We start from the raw sequence: 23,337 nt of genomic DNA on the forward strand, positions 1-23,337 counted from the left end.
AAAATTCCATTTTATTTAGTTCCGCCCATTGTTTTCTCGTTTAGGGCACACGCATTTTTTTACTTAGGGATCATATGCCGCTTTTCATGGAATGGCACTTACGTGTCACATTGAAGGTTCCATAATAACCGCCATATGAATACATCTGCGGATGTTTCAAAATTGTACCAGTTCATGTTAAATGTTGAATTTTGCTTAAGCCGATGCTAGGAGGCGTGGACGGTAGTTTGCACTTGACAGTACCGTCCATGAACAGGCTCAATCAAACCGAGCCTGCAACATTTTCAATTTTGCCGTGTTAGGCTTTCTTTAGGGATTCTTATTTTATCTATTTTAAGTTGTATGAATTCAAGAAATAGAAGCCTTCACACAGTAATATTAACTTGTACATCTTAGTTTTAATGGGTGTTGTACTGCAAAATCCTACCGTCTGTTGAGGCCTTAAGTTAATCGCACTTTCAGATCATAGAAATTGTTGACAGGATAATCAAAGGTACAAGCAAAAGAAACTTATGCGCAAACACATTTATTCTGAAGACTTAAAGGATAGCACATACAAAGAGAGTATAAAGTGGCAACATTATTTGACACAACGTGTATACATGAAAGCACTGTTAGTTCTAACGAAATAAGAAAAACAAAACACAGAGACTGACGCAAGCAAACAAAACCACTATAATCTTTGTATATTTTTGAATTAGAAATCAAAATATTTAAGGTTATACATATACTTAAATTGTATACATGATTGTTCAATAAACTTTCAAATTTAATTGGCAAGAGGCTGGTTCCAAAATGATTAGAAAATTTTTTCCCACATAAATCGTTGATTATTTTACGATTTCTTTGTTCTAAAATATATTCCTGACAACAGCTAATACCAGGCTCATCAACATCATCATCATCATCAGGTTTGAACTTTGTATACCTGAAATTATAGTAAATTAGATAAATCTAGTGTTGTGTGAATTCAATGGACGTTTTGACATAACAATATTTTCTTAGAAACGGAAAAGGCATTTCGCACATGCGCATTCTGGAAAAATAAAATGAAAGTGTTAAGATTGAATATAGACCATTAGCCTGCCAAACGTGATTTGTCTTTGCCACTTCATAACAGGACGAATATTATTTTTCAAACCATATTTACGTAGTTTGTGTAAGAAATAGCATCATTTTGAGTCTTGTTCCTGATATCCATTCATTGTTAGAAAAATACGAGCATATTTTAAATATCTAACTAAATTTGGATAATTATGTTTGTCATTAATGTAACGAAATAATTACATATTCAATTATATTTACTGTTAAACTGTTATTGTATAAAATAATCGAAATTCAGTCAATAAAACTGTTTAACAATTTAAACAATTAAACACACGCAAAATTACAAATATATTTTTCTTTCTTGCCACAGCCCATTCCAAAGTTCTCTTATATGTAATTTTTAATAGCAATTTCCTAACGGAAAACAATAATGAAAATCGACTGTATCATACACATATATCATGTTGATATACAATGCAAAATAATGCAGGATACATTTACGTAATTGTATATATATATTTATCACATAAACCGCGGCACAGGAGTGTAATAAAGCCATTGAATAAAAACGATATAACACTAGACAATATTACACTAGTGTAATAACACTTTGACGTCACGTCATTTGCGCTATAAACATAGCGTTAAAGCGCGCTAATGTTAGTGTTACACTATAGGCGCGTCAAAGAAAAATGACTCTTTTTAACAAGTTACCGTTCTTATTTTATATATGTGATAAATAGAATATTATACTCGTGTAGATTCAATACTAAATTTATTGAACTCGTTGAATAAAACAATATAATGCTCGCCAGAGGCTCGCATAATATGATTTTATTCAACTCGTTCAATAAATTTAGTATTAAACCTACACTCATTCAATATCCTCTATATAATTAATTACATGATTAGGGAATGAACCTTTATTACCACTTTTATAATTTAATTCGGTGTATATACCTGAGCCGCTATCTGGACATAATTGAGCACATCCGGCCCACTGCATGTTCTCATCACTTCCGTCATCACAGTCATTAAAACAGTCACATTTGAAAACGTCTTGAATGCACGTGATCCTCCCGGAGAAGCACGAGAAATAGCCATTTGGACATTTCTAAATAAAATAAAGTAAAAAAGAGAAATAAACAGATATGTCCATTTAATTCTTGATATTTTTTTTAATACTTGGTAAACTTTCCAGCTTTATTGGTTTAGGAAGACATACGGTACCACTATGTTGGCATTAAGACACAAGCATGTACAAAGGGTGGAATATTTGTTAGTTATATAATATGATTCCACGCAAAGTAAGATTGAAAACATTTAAGACAGTATTTGCTTTTGTTGTTGGTGGTGTTGTTATGTTTGTGTTTGTGTGTGTGTGTGTTGTTTTTTTTTTGTTTTTTTTTGTTTTTTTTTTTTTTGTTGTTTTTTTTGGGGGGAGTGGGGTTTATTTCATGTATTATTATTATGTATGCGTATATTTGCCCAACAGATAGAAAAGTAAAAATTGTTATGAGTTGGAATAAATTTATACGCTGCTAACAGTGTATCATTTTGATATCTATCATCTAAAAGTGATAAGTACATTTTCGTGAAAAAGTGTTTTCTATACGCCGTATTTTTGTTTGCTTGGTTAGAGTAAAATGTACTTGTATATATATATGATTAAAAAGGTTATTCTTACATTGACATAAGCACCTCCGTTTGAGTTCGAGCCACTTGCCGCGGTGCAGTTTGCTAGAACACAAGTTGACAGAACAGCAGCATCACCGCTGCACACATTACCGCCATTGCTAGGTGCTGGATTATCGCACTGTCGAGTCTTCAGTGATTTTCCTGCACCACAGGTGGCGCTGCACGAAGAAACAGTAGTCCAGGCTCCCCAGTTTCCGTCAATAACAACTGAAACAAATGTATGTAAAGTACATGTAGATGAATAGGACATTATAATAGAAAGACCGTTATTTTGACATGTTAGGTTTGTTTTGCGTTTTTTTGGTTGTTGCATGATAGGGAAAAATTGCTAATTTCACATTATTTTGAATTTTACTTGAAAGAAATTTATTATGTATTAAATTCATCTTCTTACAGATACAGACGTCAAATTCAAAAAACAAAACAAAAAAAATCATAATGAAGGAACAGTTTGAGAAATTCTTATAACAAACTGTATTTTCGTATCGACTCTATGTCGATAAAACTATTAAATAAGAAGGCACTTTTAGTTTTACTAACGTATGATCAAAACGTACATACTCAGTTTGTTTTCTTTATATGCTCATATAAGGTACCAATATTGTGCTAATTGATACGCCATAGAAACATTTATAATAATAATATCTTTGTATTATACTTTTTTTCGCTTACTGGTGGTAACATGCGATCCGTGCAAAATCGGATAAACCGGCGACACATTTATGCTATCACACCATGGTGTGCTCTGAGTTTTTTCAGTCAGTACTTAAGCAATAATTTTCGCTAATTTTTAGGTGACACGTGGTTTTGTCCAGATTGATAAAATAGATCAGTTCATTCCAAATATTAAGCGAGTAAATTACTCATAAATAGACAGGAAGTAACATACCAGGGCATGCACTTCCACCGGAGCACGATGTTTCGTCGAACCCGTCACCCACACATGGTTGTCCACCGTAATCGGGTGGAGGGTCGTCACATGCTCGGTATCGGCGTTTCCTTCCGGTTCCACAGGTAGCTGAGCACCCCTGCCATGACGCCCATTGACCCCACTGACCATCCATTGGACTTCCGATCACTTTAAAAATATAATCATTAAAAACTTTTCAAAATGTTGTTCTGCATTATTATGAAACTGTTAAAGATCATTTTCAAATGATACAAATATACAAATTATTTCGAAACTACCATCAAATATTTTTCTAAATTTATTCAATATTAAAGGTAGCTTTTTTTCCATTCAAAAGAAACACAAAGATATAACTTACAGTAATCACAATTTCTGGCTGTGTATTTTGGGAAACATGTACACGAGTACGCATTCTGAAGATTCGAGCAGGTACCATTAATACACGGGCTACTAAGACATTCATCAATATCTGAAATTAGAGAAATTTGTTGTTTACAGGAAAAAAAAATAATAACAGTTTTAAATACATGTATAATATCCTTGTCATTGTTTATATTTTCTTTGTTTCAATTTTATTAAACGTTATTCCAATTTGATTAAAGTTCAAATCTACGTATTACTTAGTCATATTGACATAGATTACAATTTCATTCAGATTTTATCATCACTAGTCAGAGTTTTTTTTGTTTGTTTTTTTTTTTTTTTTTTTTTTTTTTTTTTTTTTTTTTGCTTTTTCTATTGTTGTTTTGGAGATGTTATTGCTGTTTTGTTGTGGTTGTTGTTTGTCTTGTTAAATTTTCTTTTCGTTTTTAGATAAAGGCACATGATCATCAAATACTTTTGATAACACATGCTTTCATTGTATTATTACATTATGTCAAGTAAAATTTACATTTCGTCAATTACAAGTTGTCCAAAACCTCATGTTATGATAATGCACTGTAACACCGCACTTTGGGGTCAAACGCACTTTGGGGTCAAACCCCAAAGTGCGTTACGTACTTTGGGGTCCGACCCCAGAGTGCGTTACGCACTTTGTGGTCCAATTTCGACCCCAAAGTGCGTTAAACAGGTACATATGCATTTTTTAACATCAGGCAAACGACCGCACTTTGGGGTCATAGAAAATTAATGTTCATTATGTTTTAAATAATATATTGTAGCCAAAGCCAATGGTAAAAATAAAAAATCAAGGTATTCAATAGACACAAACATGTGCCTTGAATTATAGTAGAATGAATAGGGATTTAAATGGTTTTGATTATGCGTAAGTGAAGAACTTTCACCAAATAAATCACCAAATAAAGAATTTGTATCAATTATTAAGCTAAAAATATTTTTATCAAATGTTCCATTTATTTTAAAAGAATGTACACCTTTAATTAACTCCATTGTTTTTAGCTAAATGCATTATTTTCCCGTTTTTTATTTAATTTAGTCACATTTTATAGAAATATGAGTCTTAGCATAGACAAAGGTATAAATTCTTGGAAATTTTAGAAAGACATTTCAGTAAAAAATAATGTGCCTGATAATATGTTGAAAGAGCCATTTATTTAGCTAAATGTGACATATAAGAAGCTTGACTAGGTGTAGATACGGCTTTAAGTAGTAGTCCGTACAGACAGTACTAATATTTAAGTAGTCGCACATTAAGAGCGGAGCTTCAGAATAATGTAAAATTCTCACTGGGGGTAAAGAGGGAATTGTGGAGTATCGATCCCGCCGAGGGTTAAAAATAACGTTTTAAAGGCCCATTATGCTTTTACTTGTTTTTCTTAAAAGCTTTTTTACTTTGATGTTCTTCTATATTATCCAAAAAATACACATTGGCCAATTACCTGAACCATCTTTTTCATCTGTTGCTTTTTGGCAATGATGAGTACAGTTATAGTGAATTAGTATTTTATATGGAAGTCAAATTCTACATTGTTCTGACTACTTTTATGACAAATAATTTCACATTTATCGCTTGTTTATTCAGGTAACAAGCATCTTACATTTCTCTGATACCATTATTTTAAAATTATAAAATTCATGTTTGCTCTTTCTAAAGAAGTATGTAAGATTTCCCATAAAAAAGCCTCTGGCGAACGGTTGTTGTGGAGCTTACAAAAACCCTTAAATTTGTTGATAAGCTTAATAATGTATCTGTAAAAATCACTATTTATAGTCCGATTGAAAAACTTGATGTTTCACCACGACATTGCAATATAGTTCTTTGGAAAAAATGTTAACTGCATTTTATTTCATTCCAAACATATTTAAATGGGCTCAATATGGCACCAAAAGTAATCAAATAAATGACTGACAAAACAGGATATTTTTCGCAGCATCTTTTAATTTTAGGGATACACAATTTCTGTACTTGATTTTATGAACGGTGGCATAAAAGTGACATTTGAATTTTTTGGATACTTTTTTTTTTTCGTACATATTTTTTTTTGTATGTCGTACATAATTTTGTTTTTGTTTTAAATACATACGTTTATTAGTTTTGCATACGTATTCCTTTTTAGTTTTGCATACGTATTCTTGAATAGTTTGCATACATATTCTATTTTAGGTTTTTGTACATATTTTATTTTAGTTTTTTGTACATATTTTTTTTCGTACATATTTGTACATGACGCCATTTGTAAAGTAGAGGTTTGGATAATTACGCCATTTGTGAAACACCATTTTCAAACACTTCGCCATCTGGTAATTACAGTACCCCATTTGCAAATGCACCAACATTTTCATTTTTGGAGGTATCAAAAAAAATAACAACACTTAAAATCCTTCATGGGGTTAAGGAGAATGAAACCCAAGTTTTAATCCTTTGATCTGTAGGTGTCCCCGACCTTGAGCCGGTATACCTGGCATATAAGTTCTGCACATTATCTGGTTGTAACCACCTCTCTTGCCCCGGAGGACTGCGCGTTATAAAAAAATCGTGTTTAAATGTATGCGCTGTCCCGGGGCATAAGGCAGTAATGTCATGATCTGAGTATCCCCCCTCGCAGGGCGAAGATTTTACCAGTGGTCGGCTTGGTTTATGGGTGGGGTTGAGTGATGCGTATTCATGGAATAATAACTGATCACCAATCAATTGCCCTTTCAAAAAAAAAAGACACTGATATTATAGTATATAATAATAAAAAAAAACAATAATTATATAAGATACATATAATTTACAAAATGGGCCGAAAAGGGTTGGCCGAAACCATCTTTGCCCTGCCGAAAACGACAGGGCCGATCCCAAAAATGGTCCGAAATGTGTCCAAACCACTGTGCTAGTTTTATACTCAACTATGGGCTGTTATGAGATGTGAAGGCTGTTTTGATTGGCTAAAATATGTACGAAAAAAACAAAAATAAAATGTGTGCGAAAAGTAAAATAAAATATGTATGCAAAACTAAAAAAACAATATGTATACAAAACTGAAAAAAAATATGTACGCAAAACTAAAATGAAATATGTATGCAAAACTAAAAACAAAAAAAATGCAAATATCTTTATTATGCCAACGTAATTTTGTAATATGAACAGATATTTCAAGTGGTAAAATTAATGAAACTTTTATCACTTCAGCATCATAAAGTATTGACCGCCATCTTGAACTCCACCTCAAATTTTTCAATGTCGCAGATCGAAAATAAGTCAGTACTCAGTATTTAAGCAGAACTCAGATTACACCTTTATACCCCTGAACCCAAAGTGCGTTGATATGTAGCATATTAACGCACTTTGGGGTCAATTTCTCGATTTTGACCCCAAAGTGCGTTGGACCCCAAAGTGCGGTGCGAAGTTTAACGCACTTTGGGGTCGGACCCCAAAGTGCGTTTGACCCCAAAGTGCGGTGTTACAATGCACTTCTTGTGAAACAGAATTAACAGATACTTCGTAATTTAATGCAGTAAAGTGATGACATGTTTTTCTAGAAGATTTTGTTGATTCCATAATGTTATGTTAGTTTCTAAAACCATCTGTAAAACACAATGTGTCTTTCTTTTAGCACATAATTGTTGAATGTTGAACGTTAACAGAATAAGATGTGTGAGATCAAAATGTGAGAGACCAAAATATCACGCTGCAATGTTAAGGTCTTTTTTGTGTTATTATCCATTTAGCAGCGATTTCGTGCATTCGTCATTCTATCGTGCGCGTATTTTGGAAAACTTTATACTCATTTTCAAAATTCAATCTGGAGGCATCAGAGATATTGCTGTATACACTATACTCATTATTTGGTTTTTTAAATCTTATACGTTTTGATTTTTACCAAAACGTGGTAAGTTATCCATTCATGTAAGTGTGGATTTTTTTCAAAATCATCACATTTAGAAGCTTTGTCTTCCTGATAACATAATTATTACACACTTCATAAATTCATCAGACTGTAAAATTCCACATTTTCATTAATTTTCATATCAAAACATAAACAAAATTTATGGATTTAAGAACTAGAAAAAAATCCTTGACTAAAGTTAGTAATGCCGTACCAACATCACAGTCATATCCTTGCCAACCACCAGTACAATCACACGTGTATCTGTCTAATAAATTATTACATGTTGCACCGTTAAAGCACGGGTTACTTGCGCATTCATCGATATCTGAAATATTCGTGACATGATTAAAGATATAATTTCCAAACAAATATTTCAATTCATGTAACAACTTAATATTCAAGTTATAAATCTTTTTTTTTAGGTTTTATATAAAATAAGACCAGATATTGAATCTACACTAGTTTTTTTTCACTTACAATGAAATACAGGATAGTACTAATGAAATCTATGAACACTCTAGGAATATACATGCATGCTTCCATATGAATTTAAATATCACATTATTACAATCCTGTTAGGAAACTACCCGCCTATATGACTGAAAGACTGTTGGGTAAATGCGTAAAATAATACAAACAAACAAAAAAACAATCCTGTAAAAAACTGGCAAAATCATTTATCAAAAAGTAAAATAAGTTACCAGTATCACAATCATAGCCTTGCCAACCCCCGGCACAAGTGCATGTGTAGTGGTTCAGAAGATTGTTGCACGTGGCTCCATTCTGACAAGGGTTGCTAGCACATTCATCAATATCTGTGTAGAGAAAAGAGGTACATATATTATGTGTCCTTTCATTAAGGTATACTAAACAATTTGATAAAATGAAGAAAAACATAATGAAAAGTTTGGTGAGCTTTTATAATATATCGCTACACGAATGGGGACGACAACGCCACAAATCATGGGAAAAATGTACATCAGTCTAGTTACATCGAAAACAAACGATTTAATTACTAGGACATAGCATGTAATATAAACAATCATGAAATTTAAAGTTATTACAAAAACATAACAGATAAATCTTTATAATAATAGAATAATCTTAATTATCCTGCATATATAATAAGAAATGCCAACACAAAACAAAAAAGTTAGAATTGCAATGTCACATTTTAATATGTGTTATAAAATAGATGATAAAGTAATATAAATTTAAACATAAGATATATCCAATACAACCAGCTGATATATTTACAAGTATGGAAACAGAACATATCAAAATTAATTACCATCCTATTTTACAAAATTAGTAAAGTAGTGTCAAGGAAAATTCTACTTATCTTAATAATTTATGTGAAATTAAAAAAAAAGGTTACTTTACCAACGTCACAATCATAACCCTGCCAACCACCAGCACAGTCACATGTGTACAGATCTAACAAGTTATTACAAGTGGCTCCATTCTTGCACGGATTGCTCGCGCATTCGTCAATGTCTGAATAGATAATATACATGTGAATTAAACAAAAACACCCAGACACTAAAAATGATTTTCAAATCACATCTTGGGATATTCTACGGAAGCGTCCTGGTGCCAATTGAAAATGTTCTATAAAAAAAAGATAACTCCTACGTAGGACTTTATAACTCCTACGTAGGAGTTAAAAAAAAAAGCCTAATTAGGAGTTTATAACTCCTACGTAGGATATAGAAAAACCTAATTAGGAGTTTTAAAGTACTTTATAAGTGTTCTTCTACGTAGGATTTATAAAGTCCTACGTAGGAGTTGTAAACTCCTAATTAGGCTTTTTTATCTCTTACGTAGGAGTTATCTTTTTTTATAGAACATGTTAAATTGGCACCAGGACGCTTCCGTTATATTCAGTTATCAGTTTTGGAGAAATAAAGATTAGAATCAAAAAGTTATCTAGCCAAAAGATTATGTATACTGGTGTCAACGGCTTATCATTGTTTGGAATAAACATTGATTACTGAATCGCATATTAACCGACACTTTCTGTATAACATTTTTACAATGAAAAGTATATTCATATTTTTTTTTAATTTTTCATACATTCTTTCATGATTATTTATCCCCATTTCTCACATCCATATAGAAGAAAATAGTTCAATAGTTAAATAAAACGTTACACCTGTATGTAAATAATGTCTAGTTGTGTAGTATTCGGGAGTTGTATGCTTCCAAATGAGCCAAACTATTTAAAGAACATCGATTTTGAGAACAGAACAGAACAGAAAATTTATTCAGTCTTATGCATATACAGCACATCGACATCAACCAATATATAAATACATTTGTGACAACAATGACATAGTTAAAACACATAATTATATACAAGTTACATAATCAAAGAGAGTGTTTCTAAAGTTTAGATATCACATAAATCGATTAACAAAAAATGTTACTGATAATAAATTACTCTTTCCGGATATTAGTAAATGCAATACATGTGTAGTTCTTCCTCTACGCGGCATTTAAAAATTCTTGTCGTTTATGGAAAGCATGTTTTATATACACTGAAATTTTATAAAGCAATGGTTTACTCTCAGTTTTCATCAGTTCAACAAATTTTACCATACTTGGTCTAACACGGAAATATCTTGGGATATACCTAATACGTAATGTATTATAAAAACTACATTCCAAGACAAAATGATATTCATCTTCTATTGTACATTGTTCGCATAATTCACACAGTCTATTTTGTCTTTCTATATTTCTATGTCGACCGTATTCTATATTTAGCCAATGAGATGACATTCTAAGCTTTGATAAATATTGTCTATGTTTCTTATTTTCAATTATCAAAAGATATTTTGACAGTTCAAACCTCTCTTTAATTTCCCTGAAAAATACCAGACTTGGGCTACCGTTCACTTTAGCCCGCCACTCTGAAATGTAAATGTCCATCAGTCTTAATCTCAATGTAGGTATAAATAATCTTGGCTCAACTGATGATGGAAATAACCACACCTCGCCAAATCCTATTCTATTTAGTAATGTCTTAACTTTAAACAGCCAATTATTTTCTCCTTTTTCACACCACAAAAACATATTGTTATACACATTTTGTAATATACAGTTTACGTTATTGTTAACAAGTTTAAACCAATATTTAATAATCCTTATACTCCAATTTATAAAAAGAGGCGTTCTTCCTGTTTCGCCATATATCGCTAGATTGCTTGTGGACATTTTAACGTTCAACACACTTTTAATAAATTTCCTATGAACTCTTTCAATTGTATCAGCCTTTGAAAATCCCCATATTTCGGACGAATAGCATAAGATTGGGGACACGTATGAATCGAATAAGTGGAATTGAATGTTAATTGGTATATCCATGCCTCTAGTTAATGTATATAGTGAGTGCACAGCTTTCCCGGCTTTACCAGATAAAGTGTCTATGCCACGCTTGAATGAACCGCCAGTACTGACCATAAATCCCAAATAAGTAAACGATTCTACCACATCTATTTTAATACCTTTATACGTCCATTGTTCGATTTCTGCTAATCGGCCACCTTTTCGAGAAAACTTTACCAAAAGCTTTGACAAAGTTATCGGATTCACATGTCATGTGCGATTAATTACTGATTTTGCCGTATTTATCAGCTTTTCTCTAATGCGTGAGTAACGCAGTAAATGTTATCTTTGCATGTTTTGACCTGTTTTGGTAATGTACGTGGAATTTAAAGCCCTTTGCAATGTGTGAATTACTATTTATATTCATCTCACGATGTTTTTCTAGGAACAACTATAGGATTTAGTGCTTTCGAAACAAAATCAAACTTGAAATTATTGTTTGCTCATCACAGAAAATTAAAGCTTCTTCAATGTATATTTAACTATTCAAAACTATAATACTATAAAAAGTGTATACAAGTAAAATTGACCTACCCTGATCACAGTTAGTTCCTTGCCAACCAGCAGCGCACGTACATGTGTAATGATTCTGCAAGTTGTTACACGTGGCTCCATTCTGACACGGGTTGCTAGCACATTCATTGACATCTAAAAACAAAAAATAAACTAACACTCAGACAAAAAACATGTATCTCCCAACTTTATTTTATATAGAATGTTTAAGTTTTTTCCTCAAAAAGTGTTCGATAAAGTTGTTATTATACAGAGACAGACTCTTGTTTTCATCCTCTTAATTGTTTCGATGCAAGAAAAGAACGAGTGACACACACCAAAAGATAAACATTAAACCAAGTCGATGACACGAAGACGAAAGTTTCAAATTTTTATATTTAACTGGCATCCGAAGGGTTCAGCTCTGTTGTTTGTTAAATAACCATAACACTCTTAAGCACTGTCTTTGTACATTTGTATATATTCCTTTAAATTCATTTCGCGTTGGTAAAAATGAATGTTTAACTTTAAGAATTTTCTTTACTGTTTTACTGGTGAAATCTTATTGACCCCTGGCTCTCAAATGGATCGCATACTTGATTTTTCATAAAATAACGACAGAGAAATAAATGAAATAAATATCTAATTATGAAGTTGATTTCACAATCGTTTTGTTTGATTCAAAATATATTGAAATATATATATTTTGTATTTATAGCAATATTTAAATGAAAACAAAAATTAAAAAGAAAGTAAATTTAAGAAAATATTACCAGTATTACAGTCAGTACCAGTCCAGCCACCAGTGCACGTGCACACAAAACGGTTCTGTTCGTTCGCACATGCGGCGCCATTTTTGCACGGATTACTAGCACATTCATCGATATCTGAAATAAGTTAAAAGCACATTGTGCTAGTGACAACAAGAGCACAGCTAGGCGAAGCATTATATGCCCGAAAGTGTTTTTTTTTTTTAATTTAGTCAGGATGAAGCATTTGTAAGAGAATGGAATTAAGTAAAGTATAACCTCTTTCAAATATCAATCCTCCTATGAAGTTTGAATATTGTGGGCCAAATGGAACTAAAGTTATGCTCTGGAAACTGTTTTCAGTTTTGAGGTAATAGCAACCATGAACTTTCAAATTGATCTTGTGACCACAAAATCAATTGGGGTATTCTTCCCAATATTGACAATCATCCTATGAAGTTTGAACACTGTGGGACAAATAGAACTTAAGTAATGTTTTTGAAACTGTTTTCTGTTCTAGGGAATAGTGACTTTGACCTTTGACCTTGTGACCCCAAAATCAATAGGGGTCTTCAACTTAATATGGACAATCATACTATGAAGTTTGAATATTGTGGGCTAAATGGAACGTAAGTTATGCCCCGGAAACTGTTTTCAGTTTAAAAGTAAGAATGACCTTGACCTGTGACATTGTGACCCTTAAATTATATGGATCTTCTACTCAATATAGACTATCATCCTATGAAGTTTGAACACTGTGGGCCAAACAGAACTTTAGTTGTGCTCCGGAAACTGTTTTCAGTTTTAAGGTAATAGTGATATTGACCTATGACCTTTTGACCCTAAAATCAATAGGGGTTTTCTACCTAATATTGACAATCATCCTATGAAGTTTGAATATTGTGGGCCAAATGAAACTTAAAGGGAGACACAGGCAAAATTTTCATCTTTTAGATTTTAATTTTCTGTCCAATATTCTATAAATGTCATCCAAATGAATAGACTAAGTAATCTAGGGAACAAAATTTTTCTCCATATAAAGAAATAAATGTTTTTCTCCTAACCTGACCCACGCGGGTCAGGTAAGAGCATTTAGATTTCACAATAGTTATCACCGTGAACTATAAAAACATAAAAGAGCCTGTCAAATGAGCGACTTAGGCTTGCTTTAATCTTGCAATATTCACAATATTTGTTATTTTTCTTTAACTTCTAGGGATTGTAATTGTCAAATGACTTGTTTTAAAACTACTTATTAGTTCTGTCTGCGTCCTCATTTCGTCCAACATACTGTAGTCTTATTTACGTTTTAAACTAACATTATAAAGTATTTATACAGAAAAAAACATGCTGAGACTTTTAATCACTTTAAAAACTTTATTTTAATAGCGTAAGTGAAGTAAATATGGTAAATTTAATATTTTGTCATATATTTACCTGAGTATTCCTTTAAGATATGCTCCGGAAACACAATTGCTAACGGACAGACGGACGGACGTGCCAACATTTGGGTTAATGTGCCTTTTCTTTGATCTTTATGTGGCATTTTCCCCATAAACCAGTAAAATTACCACATAAACCAGTCGTTTTATGGGATTTCCTTCTTTCTTTAATCAAAATTATGAACGGAATGAAGCTCATAAACCATTGGATGTTCGCCCGGACAGACGGATGGACGGACGCCAGGGGGTATAACATAATATGCCCGAAATTTTTTCGGGCATATAAAAAAATGATGGAAACAACACTGTATAAATGTTTGCTTTGTACGGATTCCGTACTTCACTCGTTCTGTTTAAGACTATTGTGGAATATGAACACATGGGTCCCTACCTCCAAAGTCATAATTAGAGGTCAAAGATTAACATAATCTGCTATTGGGTACATTCTGTGTCTGATCTATAACTTCTTCTTAGTTCAAGGGATTTTGATAATACTTGGCACAAATAGTTACAATAATAAGACAATATGCCATGCACAATACCTGCACCCCTTCCTCCAATGTCAAGATCACACTTAGAGGTCAAAGCTTAACATGATTTATTTTTAAATTCCGTGTTTCATTTTATTTCTTAAATGAATTTATTGTTGCATTTGCAAATCTAGCATTGATCATAATTTTGGACTGAAAGTCCGGAGATCCATACCTCAATCTTTTGAAATAGCACAATTTTATGCTTCATATAAACTTTCCCTGGGGCGCGGGGACGTTGGTAACTGTTACAAATGCTTGTATTTCCAAATACACACGCGCTGTCGTCCTGATAACATAATTATTACACACTTTATAAATCTAACAGACTGTAAAATTCCACATTTTAACTAATTTCCATACCAAAGCATAAACTAAATATATTTATTTAAGAACAAAAAAAATCCTTTACTAAAGTAATTTATACGTACCAACATCACAGTCATATCCTTGCCAACCACCCGTACAATCACACGTGTATCTGTCTAATAAATTATTACACGCTGCACCGTTAAAGCACGGGTTACTCGCGCATTCATCGATATCTGAAATATTCGTGACATGATTAAAGGTATAATTTCCAAATACATGTAACAATTAAATATGCAAGTTTTTTAAAAACCTTTTTAGGTTTTATATGAAATGAGACAAGATATTCACAAGTTCTTTTTCACTTGCAATGAAATACAGGATAGTACCCGTGAAAATCTTTGAACACTCTGAGAATATACATTCATGCTTCCATATGAATTTAAATATCACATTATTACAATCCTGTAATTAGGACATAAAATTGAATGACCTGTAAAAAAAACACTGGCAAAAGCATTTATCAAAAAAGTAAAATAAGTTACCAGTATCACAATCATAGCCTTGCCAACCCCCGGCACACGTGCATGTGTAGTGGTTCAGAAGATTAGTGCACGTGGCGCCATTCTGACACGGGTTGCTAGCACATTCATCAATATCTGTGTAGAGTAGAGAGGTGCATATATTATGTTTCCTTTCATGAAGAAAATCGTAATAAAACGTTTGGTGAGCTTTTATAATATAACATTATTGTACATGAAAGGACACGCCAAAGCCGAAAATTATAAGACAAAAGTAAAACGATCTAGTGACATCGAAAACAAGCGATGTAATAACTAGGACATAATGTAAATGTAAACAATCATAAATTATAAAGTTCTAACAGTATTAAAAATCAAAACAACATATTTACAATAATAGAATAATATTAATTATGCTGCCTATATAAAAGAAATGCCAACAAGAAACAATAATGTAAGAATCCCGATGTCTATTTTTCCAATATGTAAAATAGATGGTAAGTTGTATAAATTTAAACATAAAAATTATCCAAATCAACCAGTTGATATATTTAAAATTATGAAAACATAATCAAAATTAATTACCATACTATGTTACAAAATAAGTAAATTAGTGTCAACGATAATTCTACTTATCTTAATTATTCATGTGAAATTTAAAAAAGGTTACTTTACCAACGTCACAATCATAACCCTGCCAACCACCAGCACAGTCACATGTGTACCGATCTAACAAGTTGTTGCAAGTGGCACCATTCTTGCACGGATTGCTCGCGCATTCGTCAATGTCTGAACAGAAAATACACATGTGATTCTCTTTTAAACAACATAGAAATAAAACAAAACCACCCAGACACTAACAATGATTTTCAACTCACATCTTGGGATATTCAGTTATTAGTTTTGGAGATAAAAAGATTAGAATTAATAAGTTACCTAACCAAAAGTATACTGGTGGCAACGTATTATCACTGTCGGCTCGAACAGGGAATGAATTTACATTGATTACTAAATCGCATATTAACCGACACTTTTTGTATAATATTTTTAGTCAATGACAAGTATACAATGTATTTATATTCTTTTTTAATTTTCATACATTCTATCATGATTATTCATCCCCATTTCTCACATCCATGTAGAAGAAATTAGTTCAATAGTTATAGAAAACGTTACATTTGTGTGTAAATTATTATCTAGTTGTGCCGGATTCTTGAGTTGCATGCCTCAAGATGAGCCAAAATTTTTCAAGAAAATCAAATTTGAGAAACAAATACTCAGATTTTTTGAAAAGTCAAAAGATTCAAGATTCAAATAATAATTTACATGTTATGTGCGATTAATGACTGATTTTGCAATATTTATTACCATATTTTTAACTTCGTGACTAATAAAGTAATGGTTATGTTTGCATATTTTGACCTTCTTTTTTTGGTTATTTAAGTGGAATGTAAGAGCCCTTTGCAATTTTCTTTAATTCCATCATTCAAATTTAAAATAATTGTTTGCTCATCACACGCAATGAGACTACTCTAATGTATAGTTTACTATTTAACACTATATTACTTTAATAAGTGTATACAAGTTAAAGTGGCCTACCCTGATCACAGTTAGTTCCTTGCCAACCAGCAGCGCACGTACATGTATAATGATTCTGCAAGTTGTTACACGTGGCTCCATTCTGACACGGGTTGCTAGCACATTCATTAACATCTAAAAACAAAAAATAAACTAACACTCAGACAGAAACAAGTATGTCCCAACTTCATTTTATAAAGAATGTTTAAGTGTTTTCGTCAAAAGGTTATCAATAAAGTTGTTGCTTTTTTTTTGTATTTAAAGGCAGGCACTTGTTTTCAAAATGTTTTGGTTTTTTCGATACAAGATTAGGACGAGTGACATGAGTCGAAAGATTAAAGTTAATATGTCAACTACATGTATTAAATTAGCCAGTACTATCATAGGCACTGTCTTGGTACATTTTTTATATATATTGCATTTATATTCATTTGGTGTTGGTAAAAAATGAATGTTTAATCCAAAACATTTTCTATACTTTCCATACTTTTAGTGAAATCTTATGTTACAATCAAGAAGATCCTGGGCTCTATATTGGATTGCAAACTTGTTTATGACAGAATAAAATGAACCAAATGTTTAATCATAAAGTTAATTTCAAAACCGCAATGTAAGATTCAAAATATGTATTGTGTATTTATAAGAATATTTAAGTGAAATAAAAAAAAGGTAAAGAAATTACCAGTATTACAATCAGCACCAGTCCATCCACCAGTGCACGTGCACACAAAACGGTTCTGTTCGTTTGCACATGCGGCGCCATTTTTGCACGGATTGCTAGCACATTCATCGATATCTGAAATAAGTTAAAAGCACATTGTGCTAATGATAAAAATGATGGATACAACACTGTATAAATGTTTCCATTGTAAGGTTTCCGTACGTTATGACTATGGTGGAATATGAACATACTACAAATTCATTATGTTACAGTGTATGATATGTTCCTACATATAAATTAGCTATAACATATGAAAATTACTTAGACGTTACTTCACTTGTCTCCAGTTTTGATATAATATAAAATAATGATAAAAACGTGTATATCCTTGCCGCTATCAATAAACACCCCCGGATAATTAAATAAAATAGACTGCCAAATATTGTGTTGCCCTCCCTTAGGAGTTTTATTCCGTTAAATAAATGAACAAAATGAGTCGGACTGTATTGCCGTTTTCTTTTCTAACTTTCATTATTTTATTTCCTTCTTTGTGTCTTTCTAAGAAAAAAAAATAGAAATAATGTGATAAGATTACTTTACCCTGGCTGCAATGGGTACCAGTCCAACCACCTGCACACTCGCACGTGTAGCCGTTCTGTCCGTTATGACACGTGGCTCCATTCTGACACGGGTTGCTAGCACATTCGTCGATATCTTTGAATGAAAGCATTGATTTTTCATATTTTTATGCTAAGAAAATATATAATATATATATTTGACATGTCATGTCAAAATGTAAGCTTGAAAAGGCATTAATAATTAATTACAACGAAAACCATTTCTACGAACTGTAATTATGATATTTATTTCTTTCATTTACTCGTTTTGATGATGAAAAAAGTGGTGAGGCATAAACAACAAAGAAAGGTCCTCACGTTTTAAAAATGCTACAAACGCTGAATTCACCTACCTACGTCACAGTTTGTTGACATCCAGCCTGCTGCACATGTGCACGTGTATTGATTCCGTCCATTTGTACACGTGGCTGAATTCTTGCACGGGTTACTGGCACATTCATTCACATCTGAACAAAATATCAAGATAAAATAATAAGGAAATCGATTACATATCACTTCCGTTAAAAGCATGGTAAATCCACTTAATCGAGTTGATATATTGTATTTATGTACATTTTCTGTATAAAATCTGCTGATTTGAAAAGATTGGACTGTTTTTTATAATAGTGGCAAATGATTGACTGTCGGTTTGAGTATTATTCATATGACATGAACGCACTCACTTAAAGACAAAATGTCACCTAAACGAATCATTATCTAAACATAACGTATCCTAAATTTCAAAATCCACTGCTAATCTAATCTGGCATTTACCAATATTCAGTTGTGGTATTTGTTTTCGTGAAATTTATTGTATTTAATAATGAATACTACGCGAACAGCGTACAACATACCTTGGTCACAGTTTGTGCCTTGCCACCCTCCTGTACATGTACATGTGTACCTGTTTACTAGGTTATTACATGTGGCACCATTTTTGCAAGGGTTACTCGCGCATTCATTGATGTCTAGAATAAAAATGGCCATATCTAAGTTAACAATAGTTTATAAAAGAAAAGTAAACGCGGAACATATTACATGCCGTTATATTTTATAAACACTGAAATAGCTGATGAAGTTTATTGTTTATTTGTTGTTGTTTTTATTTCAACAAGTTTAACTTTGTCATATCTCGGCAGTTGATCCATCTTAACACTATTATTTAATGATTTCTCCGTAGGTAACAGTCTACTAATCTCACATGAAACAGCTATGAGAGAGGACTGATCAATCACGGGGAAATAACGTCAGGAATATCGAACTAGCGACCCCGCAGATCACCAATCTGATGCTCTCTACCTTTAGAGCTTAGCGGGCTGAGTCATTTTGTAAATAAAAGATATTTATCATGTAAAGAACACTGAATACAGACATATACCTAAAAGTTCGAGCGCATTGCTTCATTGAATATTATACAATATCAAATAAAAAGTCAGGGCATTTCATTCGAAACGATATGCAATTCATAAAATTTTTGAAAATATCTCTGGAATGTGAATAATAATTCGGGACACCATTTGATTAAAACATACTGGTTAAGTCCAAGAAAGGATTCGCATGGTAGTCAAATTAATCTTAACACTTTCTTTGAAATCGAGCTTAAAAAATATGTGTAAACTAAACCTTGTGAGCACGTAAGTCCCGTCCAGCCACCGGCACATGTACATGAATATTGGTTTCGTCCATTCGTGCATACACCGCCATTCTTGCACGGGTTACTTGCGCATTCGTTAAGATCTACAGAGAAACAAAAATATATTTTATATTAAGCAGTATAGTAAAGTATAGTTAACAGAATTATGAGACATAATTATGTGGAAACAAAAATCCATTTTTTTTAACATTAAATTGTATATTACCCGCTGAACATGTGGCGCCTGTCCAACCACCGGTGCATGAGCACGTGAATCTGTTCTGACCGTTGGTACACCGTCCGCCATTTTGACAGGGGTTGCTAGCACATTCATTGATATCTGAAGCGATAAAAATAACATCAGTTCTGTGTTCAAATTGAACCGATAAATTGTTTAACTTCTGTCTGTTAAGGTGCAAGTTTCAACTTAATAACATACAACAATTCAGCATATTAAGGTAAGCAAAAATAATAATAATAAAAAATAATGTAATGTTTTTTATACTTTCAATAGAACTTTGTTCTATATTTATAAATGACCTTAAAATCTCCTGTAATAGTATTCGTAATAAATACATTAAACAATAGCAAGCAGTCGAACTGAAAATATTAAGTTCCGTTATTAAAAAAAAAAAATCGGTCCCCATCATTACTAATGAAATTTTAATCAAATAACTTAAAATAGTACATGTACAATACTAGTGATGGGTTGGGCATGTATCGGTTTCTTTTACCTCAAAGAGATGAACCAAAGCTATAAAAAAGACATCACCACATACACAAGAACTTTCTTGATTAAAACCTCCTGGACTTTTTTAAGCCACGTGGACGATCCAATTTGAATATGATTTAACTCACTACAGTGTTGGAGCAGTACCTCTAGTATAGACCTTTTTACAATACGATTTTCCATAGCAACGAATGTTGCATTTCGCGCATGCGCATTCTGCGTAGGGCAGAAAGCAGTAACGATGTCTACCGTTTATCATACTTTAAGGCTTTAATAGATGCTTTTCATGTTATGTCACCCAAAAATATTAATTTTGGGATGACTTAAGACGGTAAGTACAGAAAACGTGAATTTATTTTCTAAGAGATCTACGAAAATGTGCGGGAGTAATAATTCAATGGTCAAAACGGGCACACACATATCTTTGTTTAAGGTATCATTAGACGACTTTTCCATCAGTAATTTAAATTGAAACATCAGGGTGTTAAAGATAAAATTTTATTACCCCTGTATTACATAATATTATACAATTTGTATTGTACACTTCCTTTAAATAACTGGATTGGTCAGGCGGCAAGTGTCAAACAGATTGGCACCCGAACGTTTGTTCATTGAACCGGGACGTTTAAATATCATGATATAGTTAATCAGTTACGCTTATTAAAATGGTTATTTATGTAACTTTTAAATATACCATCAATGTTTATGGATTTTGAGAAGAGAAAAATTGTGTCACGTGCATAATTAAAAATAAAATGTATTACGAAGAAGCGGATAAAATGTGTGTGATTTCTTTTTCAAACACCCCATCTTAACATCTCAAGATTTTGAAAAAAAATAATCAGTCATTTAAAATCTATTTATGTGACTTAAATTTTTCTGTTTGCATCACAGGCAAATTGGTTAAAGGATAAAATCAGGTATATTGAACACTTAAAATGCATTATCACCTGTTCTGATATTTTTCTGAATGATAATTTATCTCCATTTCATGCTATATAATTTCTTTTGTTTTTAAATGAACTATTTCAACAGCAAATAAGTTGACGTTTCATTTGCTAATAGATATATTTCCAAATCTTCTTTAAAAAAATGATCTCAGTGTCAGTTCCGTGATCGTAAATTCTTAAACAGTTCCGTGATCGTAAATTATTAAACAAGTATCTTTTTCATGCCTTTTTATGGTATTCTTCCCCACAATGCTATAAAGTCATCTTTTCTATAATTGTTAAAAGCTGTTTTATATAATTTTCTACCGTTTATCTTGAACTAACTCGGAATTGTATATGAACTTTTACTATATTTCTATGTAGGGCGAAGGATTTCTTGCCCAACGCAAATTGCGCATGCGCGAGAAAATTCTAATTCCGGAAAATTCTAAGTCTATAGAAAATACCGCGGTTTCGGCAATTGTTACATTTTATATTCATGTTTGCATATAAGATAATGTGAAGAGATGAATCTGGCGTCTTAAAGTGTATCTGGGTGGGTGATAAGATGTGGTTTTAGCATTTCATCATTCAAGCGCCTTGTCCGGTATATACCGAACACTTGTCCGGTATATAACGGGACACAGTATCAATATTTCACTCATACCATTGCCAGCCTTCTAGGAAGTTACCGCAATTAACGTCTAGACTCATAAAACTGTAACGTTCAGATGTAATATTCACACGTAAATCAAGAACATGTTAACTATATACCCTGATCACAATTGGTCCCAGTCCAGCCCCCAGCGCACGTGCAACTGTAGCTGTTCCGTCCATTATTACAAGTGGCTCCATTCTTGCATGGGTTGCTCGCACATTCGTTAACGTCTTAAAAATGAGGTTAAAAGCATTATTATATGTATTTATAAAGGCTATGTATTGATTGTAACTGTAACTCTAAAGTATTGCTTGAGCGTACTATACATTTTATTATACATTTTGTAAAAGCAGAACGACCAGGGGAGAGAATTAGAACATAACCTTTTCATAAATCTTCATAGATTACTCGCCCCTGGGGAATATTGCAAAAAAATATTCACCAAGTTATTTCTAGGATGATAGATGGAAATAACACCATTTGATGTCACATTAGGCTATGTAGCAAAAAGGTAAAACACCCGTCATCATATGACTAAATGACACGTTCAAAGTAATGTCAAAGCTCTTACCCGTTGTGCACGTTGTCCCAGTCCATCCAGCAGCGCACGTGCAAGCAAATGCATTCTGTCTGTTAGAACAAGTGCCTCCATTTTTACATGGGTTACTGGCACACTCATTGACATCTGAAAATAAGGATATACAAATGCAAATGCACCTAATAGAGGACGATTAATTTAATTGACATAATGTCAACATGACTAGACTTATATCAATTTGAACATACATAGTGCAATTTTTACCAAACTTTATGTCCATTTCACTGCAATTTCACTGCACTCATGTCAAATTACTCAATCGGATACCAGCTGGACCCGACGTTGTGCATTTTTTATTTTATCTCCATCTTATGCAAATTTGACTCCATCAGATGTCACGGTCACTCGATATGATAAATACTAGACTGGCTAGAGTAATTTGGCTGAACATAATGTTGACTCGTCCCAACATAACGCTTTTCTGGCTTAAGTCAATGCCGGTCTGACTCAACCAAATCAACGAATGTAGCATTTCAGTCTCTCTTAACAAAAGGCAATTTGGGAATTCGATAGTATAGTATAGGAATGCTAAATATGCGTATTGCATCTGCGAAACTATGACTTTCAA

General features: G+C 32.5%; 1 protein-coding gene across 1 annotated transcript in view; it reads right to left on the reverse strand.

Annotated features, from left to right (window-relative positions):
• Positions 1-524: 524 nt before the first annotated feature.
• LOC132724491 (fibropellin-1-like) overlaps positions 525-23,337 on the reverse strand; it is a 32,426-nt gene continuing 9,613 nt past the window's right edge. Inside the window, exons 7-28 of the mRNA XM_060709363.1 lie at positions 22,743-22,856; positions 22,288-22,401; positions 20,081-20,194; positions 19,845-19,958; positions 19,076-19,189; positions 18,575-18,688; positions 18,205-18,318; positions 17,626-17,739; positions 16,965-17,078; positions 16,041-16,154; positions 15,390-15,503; positions 14,967-15,080; positions 12,588-12,701; positions 11,857-11,970; positions 9,316-9,429; positions 8,634-8,747; positions 8,144-8,257; positions 4,014-4,124; positions 3,635-3,823; positions 2,735-2,952; positions 2,008-2,161; positions 525-928 (exon numbers count right to left, since the gene is read on the reverse strand). Coding sequence (XP_060565346.1) covers positions 852-928; positions 2,008-2,161; positions 2,735-2,952; positions 3,635-3,823; positions 4,014-4,124; positions 8,144-8,257; positions 8,634-8,747; positions 9,316-9,429; positions 11,857-11,970; positions 12,588-12,701; positions 14,967-15,080; positions 15,390-15,503; positions 16,041-16,154; positions 16,965-17,078; positions 17,626-17,739; positions 18,205-18,318; positions 18,575-18,688; positions 19,076-19,189; positions 19,845-19,958; positions 20,081-20,194; positions 22,288-22,401; positions 22,743-22,856 — 2,687 coding nt within the window. The 3' untranslated portion in view covers positions 525-851. The remainder of the gene's footprint in view (positions 929-2,007; positions 2,162-2,734; positions 2,953-3,634; positions 3,824-4,013; positions 4,125-8,143; positions 8,258-8,633; positions 8,748-9,315; positions 9,430-11,856; positions 11,971-12,587; positions 12,702-14,966; positions 15,081-15,389; positions 15,504-16,040; positions 16,155-16,964; positions 17,079-17,625; positions 17,740-18,204; positions 18,319-18,574; positions 18,689-19,075; positions 19,190-19,844; positions 19,959-20,080; positions 20,195-22,287; positions 22,402-22,742; positions 22,857-23,337) is intronic.

This window comes from Ruditapes philippinarum, unplaced genomic scaffold, assembly GCF_026571515.1.
Source record: "Ruditapes philippinarum isolate M1 unplaced genomic scaffold, ASM2657151v2 ctg977_1_1_1_1, whole genome shotgun sequence".
NCBI lineage: Eukaryota > Metazoa > Mollusca > Bivalvia > Venerida > Veneridae > Ruditapes > Ruditapes philippinarum.